At 40.0% G+C, this 12,247-nt stretch overlaps 1 protein-coding gene across 2 annotated transcripts in view; it reads left to right on the top strand.

Annotated features, from left to right (window-relative positions):
* syt7a (synaptotagmin VIIa) overlaps nt 1-9,290 on the top strand; it is a 74,815-nt gene extending 65,525 nt beyond the window's left edge. For both annotated transcript variants that reach the window (XM_072385979.1, XM_072385977.1), the window contains 4 exons: nt 1,093-1,262; nt 1,584-1,698; nt 2,349-2,548; nt 5,079-9,290. In XM_072385979.1, the coding sequence (XP_072242080.1) occupies nt 1,093-1,262; nt 1,584-1,698; nt 2,349-2,548; nt 5,079-5,183 (590 nt within the window). In that variant the 3' untranslated portion in view covers nt 5,184-9,290. The remainder of the gene's footprint in view (nt 1-1,092; nt 1,263-1,583; nt 1,699-2,348; nt 2,549-5,078) is intronic.
* The last annotated feature ends 2,957 nt before the right edge of the window (nt 9,291-12,247 follow it).

Below are 12,247 nucleotides of genomic sequence, written 5' to 3'. Positions count from 1 at the left end.
GCCAGATTAAACCACCTGCAGCCTTGAAAGCACAAAGGTTTGTTATTAAGCAAGAGGACATTTATTTTCTTAGTTTGATATTTGCAGTATTTTTTTGAACGGTGGATCTTTCAACATTTCAAGGAATAATTCAGAACCTTTGTATGAAAAACTGCTTTATTCCAGCTGACAGACAAATAGATCTGTTCCCATAAGTATAGTAGCATTTTTGAAGACCTAAACTTATTCAGTGATTAATTTGTAGGCTGTAAATGTTTAAATTTTGTAAATCTGACCTGATGTCTTCAATCTAAGCCTAAATGTTTTGCTTTTCTATTTGGGATTCATCCATCAAACTACCAGAAAATTGAACAAAATTAAATTTCTGTGGTTGGTTCACCTCCTCCAACTTCAAATCAGAAAGAATGGTAGAAAAAACAGAAATAAGTAAATTTTTAGTTTTGTGATCTTCAAAGACTATAAAAAGTATTAGTATTTCTTTATGTATATATCTATCTCCACTTGAAGAGAGTGTGGTGTTTAAAATTATTAGAGACTCGGGACAACTACCCCGCCTATTCATAGTGATAAATGGAAAATTAGTTTACTTTCTTTCTTGCTCGAAGTCACATGAAAACATCAATACCCCTCTCCAAATTGACAGCGGTGCGCAGCTATGAACAGGATCTGTTTCACTTGACAGTCAAAACAGAAAAATGTTTAATGCTGATAATTAATTTTTTTGGAATTTAGAGTTTCATTACATTGTGTTTGGCTGACAGCGCAATGATAAAATTGCGAGAGTAATGTTGAAAAGCCTCAAACCCTTCCCAAAGATGGAATAGCCTGTGCGCTTGAAAAATGAATGAGAGAGGTGTCTTTGGCAGGAGTACTGTATAATGATCCCTCTGGGTCATTTCAAAGAGAGCAGTCTAGTCCAACAGCTTTTAAAATACACTCTGGTCTTTGCTAAATTCATCCCTGTTTGGATGCTGCACCTCACACTGCCTTCTCTCTACCGTTAAGAACACTGACAATACTGTTTTTAGGTCTCTGTGACTTTGCTGTCCCTAGCTCCCCCTGCAGTGTTATCTGTTCTGTGTCTGTTTTTAGGCTTCCCTTATGAGAAGGTGAGAGAACGCACTCTCTACCTCCAGGTGTTGGACTATGACCGCTTTAGCAGGAATGACCCCATTGGAGAGGTGTCAATTCCCCTGAATAAGGTGGAACTGGGCCAGATGAAGACCTTCTGGAAGGAGCTCAAGCCTTGCAGTGATGGCAGTGTAAGAGATGAAGTGATGGCCATTTGGCACGACCATGAAAAGTACACTCACTTATTCCCAGTGTTATTCAATTAAAATGCAACACATTTGGTGATTGCTTTCAGCATGTGAGCCTTTATTGGCGTAGCTTTCGGATGAGCAACGTGCTCAGCTATCCAACCTGGTTACTGGGCCATCTGTATTTGGCATTAGGGGTCAGAGTAGAAATGGCAGTGATGTAACATTACAGAACAAGCTAGTGAGTAATCTGGAGTTTGATATCCTCTGATGAAATCTGATATCAGACCACATGATTCGTGCTCCATTGTGTTTGTTTCTAAGGGGAGACGAGGAGACCTGCTGGTGTCTCTCTGCTATAATCCTACTGCCAACACCATCACTGTGAACATCATCAAAGCGCGCAATCTTAAAGCCATGGATATCGGGGGGACCTCAGGTAGAGAATACTCTGTGTTTGTTCAGTATTTTCCTTCTCTAACCTGTGTTTACCATTTATCCGCCCTTCTTATGACTTTGGAAGCACCGCGGCCTCACGTATGGCTGTCTCCATTGTCAAACATTTACTGACTTGTCTGCACAGAGGTTGGTCACTGTCGACTGTAGATAGCTGCAGCAGCAAGGTGACATTACATCAAGCATCTCTCCCTTGACCTCCCTGTCTGTATATCTATGAGGATCTTTAGCCTTCCAGCCAAATGTGCCTCAGCTCAGTCTGGTCGCTGCTAGATTTAAAAGTGCTCAGTCTCACAGTGAAATGCTTTCTCTGCCACACTTTTCTAAAATTGCATCTTCGTGCAGTACTGTGAGTGGCAGCTGTTGGTATTACCGAATATAATAATGCTCCAGAATTGGTATTACAAATCCCAGGCCCTATTTCCAGAAATACTTCCTCATTTGTATATTTCCTAGCTCAGGGAATAGGTTGACCTTGAACTCAAACAAGTATCTGCTTCCCTGCTGCCTTCCCTGACTTTAACAATTAAGAGGGTAATTGCTAACCTGACCCCAAAAATCACCAAAAGCATCTTCTTGTCCCCCCCGTCCTCCCTCTCATGTAAACGTCTGCTCTCTGAATCCACGTTGTAGATCCTTATGTGAAGGTGTGGCTCATGCACAAGGACAAGCGTGTGGAGAAAAAGAAGACAGTGGTGATGAAGCGCTGTCTGAACCCCATTTTCAATGAGTCTTTCCCCTTCGACGTGCCCGCCCATGTGTTGAGGGAGACTACCATCATCATCACCGTCATGGATAAGGACAGGCTCAGCCGTAATGATGTTATTGGCAAGGTAACATGTCGCAGTGCTGTGTTGTAGCTCTCAGTTCCAGTAACTAGGTGAATTCAACCGAGAACTGGACAGAAAAGCAGTTCTTAGGTACTTTGACCTTACTTTAGTGTTTAAATGTCATGCTACCCACTAGTTTAACAGTGTGTAATGTTGAACTTTTCCCTCCATTTTTTTTTCTCACTGATTTATCTTGCAACAATTTCAGTTATTATGTGATAATGAAGGATATAAACTACAGTTAACAGTCACACATAAAGTTAAGTCAGTTTGCAATATAATAATCTTATTATAATAATATAATAAGATTAAAACTCAGCACTACCTCAGTTAGCTACATTTAACTGTTGCATGCTGTTTAGACATCAGCAAAGATAATCTTATATGATATTTAACAAAAAAGAAATGCAGACAAAAATGAGCATTTGTTGCTAACATAATTTTTATACTTTGAGTCGAGTAAGGTTTTGAATGCAGGCCTATTTCTTGAAACAAATATTTTTTTATCTTGTAGTACTAATACTTTACTTTGGTAAAAGATCTGTGTCTAGCACTGTGCAAGAGTCTTGAGCTACCCAAGAAAATTGGCAGAAAAATGGAAAGTGGACAAAAATGGAATGAAAAATGGGAAATACAACTTAATAAAACCTGTGCAAACATAACAAGGCTTCAGTGAACACCTGATGAATCAACTGAAGGTCCAGATGCCTCTCTCAGGTCCTGTGTTAGGTTTATGCTGGATTTTTGTCCTTATTCTCAAGTACATCACTTTGAGATGCTGTTCATCTGTGTAGATATTTTACATCAAGGCCTGTCATTTCGGAATTTGTCCTCCACTGATCGAGTTTCTTCAAATATTTTTATGAACACATACCAAGATGTACTAAGTTTTTGGCTAATATTTTTTTGTTGTACAAACCTACTATTTTATATCTGGCAAACTGTGTTTGGTCCTTTTTGTAGATGCAACTAAAGAAATGAGAACAAATTATATGTCTTTTTGACAGGCTGCTCGTTACAAAGCGCCTAAAGATGTTATTTAGAATAGTTTCTTTTTGAAGTTGTCTGTTTTGTTTTCCACACAACACTGGTTCGTCCTTTGAGTTGGGTAACATTTTATGCTGAAATGATTCAGATATCAGTGTTAAGTGGCTAAACAAACTCAACAGAAACACACATTCTGCTGAAAGTGGTTGGGTATGAAATGGGTGAAAATGCTGCCATTTTCCAAAGAAAAGCATTGAAACACCAGGCGAACTATTGCTTTAAAAGATTACAAGAAAGTCCTGCTTCTTAAAATGAGCTTTGAAGAAATAAGTGACAGCTTAAGACTTTTGCACAGTACATTAGTTCACCACCACTTGTTCTTTGTTATATATGAAGACATTTAACATTGTGGTCTTATGTCTGAAAATATACACCTGACTAAAAGTACCGTCAGGCAACACAGTCACCACTGAGGTAGGTCAACTTGCTATTACAATTCAGTCTGTGACCACGTCGACTGTAGTGATTTCTATAATTTTTCATAAAAACATTCTAACATCCATTATTCACCAGCAAAACAAATCGATGACGAGAAATCACGTAGCTTCAAATTTCTGGAGAGGATCATGTCATGCAATTATTCATGTAGATAAAAATGACCAATACCATTAAATTCAGCCTTACAACTTACAAGTGAGGAACGTGTCAGGGTCAGTGTGGGATTTTGGTATCTTGTCCGAGAATATTTCAACATCTGGACTTGGAGAGCTGATATTGAGCCACTTACCTTCAGATCACTGGATGACCACTCTTCCTCCTGACTCCTGATTGATTGACATCACTCCTAAAGCTGTTAGTTCGCTTCAGAAAGATCCTAAACGTTGATGGCTTTCATGATTCAGTGGCTGTCTCTAAATTCTTCCTTAGATTTTCTATATGTTCATTTGAATCCGTGATGCCTTTTGCCAGGTTTGCCAGTTTCTTTAGTAGTGAAACCTTCCCACATCAACCTTGGCCCTACCTTCAGCCCTTGACTGTGGGGCGAATATTATTCTGGACATTAGCCTCACTTTTTTATCATTCAATGTGTTTGCTCAGTGCTGTATTTTTCAATAAATAAATACTGATTTCAAAGCAAAACTCAGCTCTGCAGTAAAATCTAATGCAGAAAAATGTAAAGTTATAAATGTCTGCAACTTTAGTTGTCATTCATTTAGACAGCAGCAAAACACATTTTACCTTCATCAGTAATGCATCCTGTGAGGGAACTGAGACCAGTATTCTTGGTTCATTTCCTTACTTTCCAACTCATTTCTGCTCTCCAGCAGGGAAACAGCTCACTCTAAAGTAGCAGATACCAAATACTGCATGAAAGTTGTATTGCTTCTCAGCCTGAAGGAGGTAACATTTACCAAAATGATATGTGTGAAAAGACATTACTTTCACAGTGAGCTGAAGCTTACAACGATTTTTCATGTCTCAGACAGTTTAGAGATAATTTCATTAAGTGTTCTTGATTATCTTGTTTTTTTCTTCACACTCTCAGATCTATCTATCGTGGAAGAGTGGACCAGCAGAAGTGAAGCACTGGAAAGACATGCTCGCTCGGCCGCGTACTAATGTTGCCCAGTGGCATGCTCTCAAGGCCTGATCGCACCGTCCCAGCTTCCTTCATGGCCCCTTCCCTTCTCCTGTTTCCCTCTCCCCCCTCCACTCCTCCCTCTCCCATCCCTATGCACAAGACTGACTTGCTGCCAGGCTGCGAAACACGGGTACAATTAGCCATCTGCTCTCTTAAACCTTTAAACTCCTTTTCTCTTTTATTTCAAAATCTCAATTTCCTTTCCCACTCTTCTCTTCTGTTTCCGCCTCTCGTGCAGTCGTGTCTTAATTTCTGTCTCACCGCTTAGCCAATGGTCCCCCTGTTTCTGACTGTCTGTATGTCTGTCTGTCCTTATGCACTTTGCCTGTGGAGGTCTGATAATCAGTTTGTTTTTTTTTGTCAATTCCTTAGTTCTGAACTGCACTGCAGCCCTGACCCATTCAAGCTGCCAGTCCCGTGGGATCACAGAATCTTCCCAAATGATCTGAACTCATTTACTCCTATTGTGTGAAAACTCCAGACACAATATTATACAGTATGTACTATATGTACATATACATGTTGATATAATAGACAAATAGATTGGCAAAACGTCCTCTATACACATAACTAGCAAACAGTATGTTATCCATAGTCTGCTGTTTCCCACCTCCTCTGTCTCGACATTTGTCCACTGATCCTTCTCATCTGTCTCAAGTGTGCTTTTCTCCCCCTTTCTCAGCCCTTCCTTTTGTTATTTTTTGAGAGTGGTTTAATGTTCTATGGAAGTTCTTGAAAGCAATCCCTATTTAGTTTGCGATTAATCTGAACTGAAGATGAAACTCTTGATACTGTTGTTTCTTCTCTCCTTCCTATTTTTTCCTCTGTATTCTCTTTTTCCCTCTTTTTTTGTGCTATTGCCCCTTTCTCTTCTTCTGGCACAATACTAGTAAATCACCACCTCCCCGCAACCCCCTAACCCATCCTTCTATCTAGGGCCTCCTTTGTCGTCTGTGTGCTGTGGGTGCTGTGCTGTAGCTCCAACAACAACAAAAAAGAGATTGAAAAAACAAAAACAAAACAAAACAAAAAACTGAAGCTGGAAAAGCGGAGACATGAACTTGTGAAATGGATGCTCCTGATTTTTCCAGACAAAAAAAGCCCTGACAGAGAGAGAAAAAAGAAGATGAAGAAAACCAAACAAATCAGAGTTAAAAGTAAACAAATCCTTCCATCCTGAGATACTATGATGTCAATTTTCACAACATCACCAAGTGAGGAAACCAATTTAGATAATCAAACATGAATACAGCTAAATTTGTACAGTTTGTGCACATGCGTTCAGATATGTGCACACACTTCTCTGTTATCGATACTATGAATTCTTTGTGCTGCCCTGTGCTCTTGCTTTGTGCTCCACCAGGTTTGACTGTGCCGTGCGATGTGTTAAAGTGTGCCTGTTGGTGTGTGTGTGTTCACGAGAGCAACACAATTTAAACTCAGCAGAAATCTTCTCTTTTCTCTTTCTCTTCTTGTGCTTCTTTTGCTCTTCTTACTGCCATTCTTTCCCCATCCTCTACTGCCCTGCCTTCTGAGTGAGGGTACGGGGAAGTTCATTTTGCACTTTTGGAAAATGTAATAACAATAATGATGATGATGATGATGATGATCATGATGATTATTGCTATGGTGAAAATGAAGGGAGGAGTTTCTGAAAGGGTGGGCAGCAGTTGGGGAGAGGTGATGTCTGCTCCGTGATTTCAGAGTTTAGAGATGAAATGAAGAACACAGAGGATGAAGGGCTCTCATCCTCCTCTTCTTGTTCATCTTCTTTGTCATCTCTGTTTACCGACGTGTTTATGCGAATGCATTTGTATGGAAGCTACCAGACTCTTGGTGGCAGGCTGCAAGTGTTTAAAATGTCAAGCCAGGATGGAGATACCAGGCTTTTCTGCCTGTCACCTGGAGGCCAGCCACACAGCAGTGCTATTAAACAATGTGTCGATCAACAACAAGTCTGTCAAAGCTCTAAGCAACAGTCTGCACAATAGGCTTCTGTCTACAATGTCGAGCAATGTGTGTGCATCTGGAACCAGTGTGCATTTGTTCTCAATACTGACAGAAATGTAAGATCACAAAAAAACGTTCTCTGAGTTTTTGTCGCAGGTCATGGGAGCTATGAATGGCTGTGATGTGATATATATGTGACGTGATATATATTTATATATATATATGATGGCTTGATCCGCCACTGTGAGATACTGTAGAAGCAGATTAGATATTATCTCTTTGCTGAGTGCTGGAAAGCACCACAGAGTGAACTGTTCTGGTAGCAGACTGGTTTGTCTTGCACATTCAACACAGCTTGACATTTCCATAAATAAAGCAGTCATAAAGCAGCAACATTAAAACTGTCTGCCATTAGGAGCCACTCCAGCAGACGTCTGTTTTAGTGTACTCTCTACTGACTGACTGACTGTATCTTTACCTTCATAAAGTCATATGTGGCATAAGTCTGTCAGCTATTCAACATTTAGCTCCTGCAGTATAATTTTTATTTCTAAATTAGAATTCATCTTTAAAACTGCTTCTAGGCTGGAACAACTTGGTAAGTAAATAGAATCAGTTCTTTGTTTTCTGGTTGAGACAGCATGGACACGGTTAATGGTGCATTCTTAGTTCTCTCTGTGCTTGTTTTTATTAATGCTAAAGATAATGTAAAAATACAACAGTGCGATTGTCTGATTAGGACTAGGTCACTGCTCAATGAGTGTCTCTGTAAGCTGGTCTGGGCAGCACATAGTGTTCCGAGTGTGTTCTGGGCAGTGTGTTTCATGTGAGTCTTGGTGCTGACTGCTGTGATGCACTGATCCAGTCCAGCACCCTTCAGAACAATTGTCCAACCGTGGAACGGGCCCCACTGTTTTGACAGCCACTGCATGCAGTGTCACAGCACATTACGCTCCCATTAGGTGGTCAGAACGGAGCAATATCTGTTTCCTTGCACCTGGGGGACTCACTTTCTGCACAGGTAATACTTGCTAACAATCATACAAGACATGGAGCAGTACCATTAGTAACCATGTGTGCAGGTATAATATAGGTCTGTCTATCTATGAGCTGTATTTTTACCTTTAAGAAGGTTCTAAGGACTTCACAGCCAATGGGCAGTCGTTAATTTACCTGACATGCATGTCTTTGGACTGTGTGGAGATTGAAAACTCCCCACACAAAAAGGCCCTCAGGTGACCAGCACAACCGTCTTACTTTAAGGCATCAGCGCAAACGAGCGCACCACATGGTTCATCAGTCAAAGATGGAAAATAATCGGTGCATAATCACAGCTGGAGCTATGAAAAAGCCATGTGCAGCCAGCGGGTCAACACAGTTTCTCAGACATTTCCTCCATTTCCTCCATCCACATCCACAAAAATTCCACTCAAAGAGTGAGTAATGGCTATGCTACAAAGTCATCAGTGACCCTGTAAACTTGACGATATGGCTTTATTTTTAGTAACATGAGGCACAGTGTGATACCAGTATCCTAGAAGGTAGACTGGAGGCTAAAGACTACAGGATTGGAGTGCTTTTGAATACAGATGATCGACTTAAATAGAAATCCACTGTATTGCATATTCTCTACTGAACTGTTTGGGCAAAGATGAGGGGCTACAGAACTAACTGGAGTGGTGAAATTATTTTATAAGAACTCCAAAAACTCTTTTAAAATCATATTTAAATACACTATGTAGATAAACCTAAACTCAGCTCTCACATTTGGCAAAGACAATTAAGTACAGAACTATAATCACAGAACAACACAGAATAAGGACATTTCTTTGTTTTTTTAAAGCTATGAAACATGAGAGCAAACTGGCTACTTAAAAGTCTTGAATCTACTGAGGTGAATTCAGTAGATAACATTTTCAAACAGATCAATTATTGCTGCTCAAACTCTTGAATAGTCCTGAATAAAGTTAGACATCCCTCCTGAAATTACCAAGAAAAACTGCTCAGTTGTCGTTGTTATGATACCTGTGCTTTCACAGCATATTTACTTTAGTATATCGCTCCGATGTATAAATCATCCAGAGACTCGCACACTCCATAAAAAAAACAGAAGTCGCCAACATTATGTTCTCATTGCCAGCAGTCAAACAGCCGCAACATTAAAACTGATTGTAAGCTCAGAGCCAAACAATATAAAGAACAAAGCAATTTCCAAATCCCAGTTTTATTACACTGTCACCTGTCTCACACCTCAAAATGTATTGTGTTTTCTTGGCACTAACAAAGTCAGCAGTGACCTTCAACAAGTCTGAGCTCATGAATATAACAGAACCAATAAGCAGGTGCAGATAATTAGTGTTTGAGTACAAAAGTTTAATTCTAGATGATAGAGATCACTACCCACAACTCTGCTGCAGAGTAAAGGCACTTAAAACTTCAATATCACATCACAACAACAACTCCTCTTTCCTCTATTTCTTAAACACAGAGACTTCTGCAGTTGTGTTTATGGGAGGCCAAATGGCTTTAAGTTTGACAGTGTTTGCCAATGTGCTGGTCTACCACTTTGGTCCTGGTAATGAATATCTTTTGAGCTATTGGTTGGAAGTTAATGCAGACAACTACTGGATTGGAGCAATCTTTCTTGCTTGATGTTTTGGACAGACGTCTGTGTTTCCCCCGGGATGAAATTAAACTTCACTGGTAACTTTTCATCCAGCAACAATTGATAACTCAATTTTTTTTTTGTTTTCTGGTTCCGATTAAAGTATACACAGTTGAGCATTATGTTGCCTAACTTTAAGTTTCTAAACTTTAGACTCTGTTTGTACGATTTATGTCTTAACCTCCATCTTTACTGAGAAAATTCATCATTGTCACCAGCAGCCTTTCTGTCTCTGTTTGCTTTATAAATAACTTAGAGTTCCATTGGCTGAAGGGTTCCCACCTGTTTGCCAAGTGATTAACAAGATATTCTTGTGAGCCTGATGATAAGGTTTGTCCTTGTCATACTCTCCTCATTTTCTCACTCTGTAAGGTGCTCCAGTTTCTTAGGTATTCATGACTCACTTCATTGGAAAGATGTCTGCTTTGCTGTTGTGTTGGCGGTATTTATTTTGTGGTGTTTTTAACTCCTTAAAGAACTTTTGGTGTGTGTTTGTTGATTAAAGTGAGGCTGTAGTAATTTTCTCCTAGAGAGAGGCTGTCTACTTTTAAACTGGATCGTGTTGTGATGGCTGAGTAAGTCCAGAAGTCATCTGGGTTCCATTTGTCTCTTTCCAACGAGTTTGTGTGTGCATCTGGCCCTGCGCAGACAGACATCGCCTCCCCCTTGATTCACCCTTTCAATTGTTTTAAGCATCTGGTGAAAACCAATGTGACTTCTCCCAATCAGGGTTTCAGTAAGCATTGTTTGAATAGTAACTAAATGAACATGAAAAACAATAATGAGTAATAATATATTTTTCCTTTTTGTTCACATTTGACTGTTGGTCAGTGTGTGTGTATGTGTGTGCTTGGTGTTCTTGTGTTGTTTTTATTTTCTTACAAAACCGCGGGAAAAAAAAAATCCCTCTGTTTTTGAAAACTTCATGTAAATATTGTTGGTGAAAAATTTACATTTGTTGTATGCCGAGTTTTCATTTGTCACTTGAAATGATGAAGAAAACAATGATATTCATGAATAACAGTGGTGATGTTGATGATGCTGAAGCTGATTATACCTGCCCTTCTTGAATAAGGGCTTTTGATGTCCGCTGTATTTTTGTTGGAGGTGTTGTGCGGTCAGGGCAAGACAAAAGGAAAGGAGTGATACCTAACACATCCCAGATTCACTGTAGTGACACTTCCGCATTCCCCACATCTCCAGGAAATTGACAAATTGTAGCCTGTGTTTTTGATGCCGTAAACATCGTTGTGTTGTCATTACAAGCATCAGAAACTGCTTCTGGCTACAGTTTGTGAGAGGACTGCGCACATCCCTATGGAGTCGCTCTGCCCCGGCTGTTTGGCATCACATCTCACCTCGTCTGCTTATAGGCTTGGGGATTTACTGTAATGCCATTGTGTTAGAGAGGATTGGCCCTGTACTGACACTGATGATGCCTTCCTCATTGAATTTGGAGTCATTATTGCTGTGCTGGGGGCCATACATGGGGAAGTATGGAGAGGGTTTTGAGTCAAAGGAAGCAACTCATCAATCTGACCCTGTAAGGAGAATTTGTATCCTTGTTATTTGGCCTCTTTTTTATGTAAAACTGTCTGACACAAACTTGCCACTTGATAGGCTTGTCCCTTGCTTAGTGAGATATTTGTAAGAGCTCTCAAACCCCAGCGAGGAAAGCCTAGGATTAGTCCAGAACTATAAACTGCAATGTGACAGACCTAATAGAATTTTTCATCATTCAAAGAAAAAAGAGAATCCAGTTTATTTTTCTGGCTGTCCAAAATGTGCCAAGCCTCTTCTTGACACACATAAATTCAGTCCTCTCATTCTCACTCTAAATGTCATTTCACTCACTTTCCTGTTTTCCATATGCCGTATACCTATGTGTTTGGCTGGACCTGTGTGCAGTGCAGGCATGGAGCTTATTAGTTTCACATTACTTTTAGGACCAACTCTGCCTTTGACATGACACGGTTCAACAGACACTGCCAGCAGTCTCCAGGAAGGACAGTGGATACAGTTCTGCCTTCTTCTGTAATGCCATCCCTCAGAGGGAGTCCCACAGGGAGCCAGAAAGTCCATTGACACGCCAAAAATAAAGTGTGACCACTTTCCGTAAATCTAGATCCTTCACTGGTTGTAAATGTGATACAGGCAGAGCAGCATCTAACTCCTGCCATAATGTGGACGTTTTTAATCAGGGTGGCAATAAGCAATACACTTTGTTGATCCAATGCCATAATCTTAAATGTTGCTAGACTGAGAGTGATTCTTTCCATTACGGGATGTCAAGGGTAACACTCCTGTTTCTTCACCTCCTTTCAAATCTTGCCTTGGCCCTCCTCTTCAACAAAGAGTGCTCTATCTTTAAAACACACAATTGTGATGTGTACAATCTTATTTAATGTATTTATTTATGTATTTTTGCCAACTTTGTATAGTGTATAAATATCTATAA

Source organism: Leuresthes tenuis, unplaced genomic scaffold (genome assembly GCF_036924035.1).
Source record: "Leuresthes tenuis unplaced genomic scaffold, fLeuTen1.0.hap1 SCAF_5, whole genome shotgun sequence".
Classification (NCBI taxonomy): domain Eukaryota; kingdom Metazoa; phylum Chordata; class Actinopteri; order Atheriniformes; family Atherinopsidae; genus Leuresthes; species Leuresthes tenuis.
The sequence above is the reverse complement of the archived record's forward strand: the minus strand, read 5'-3'. Positions and strand labels throughout refer to the sequence as shown.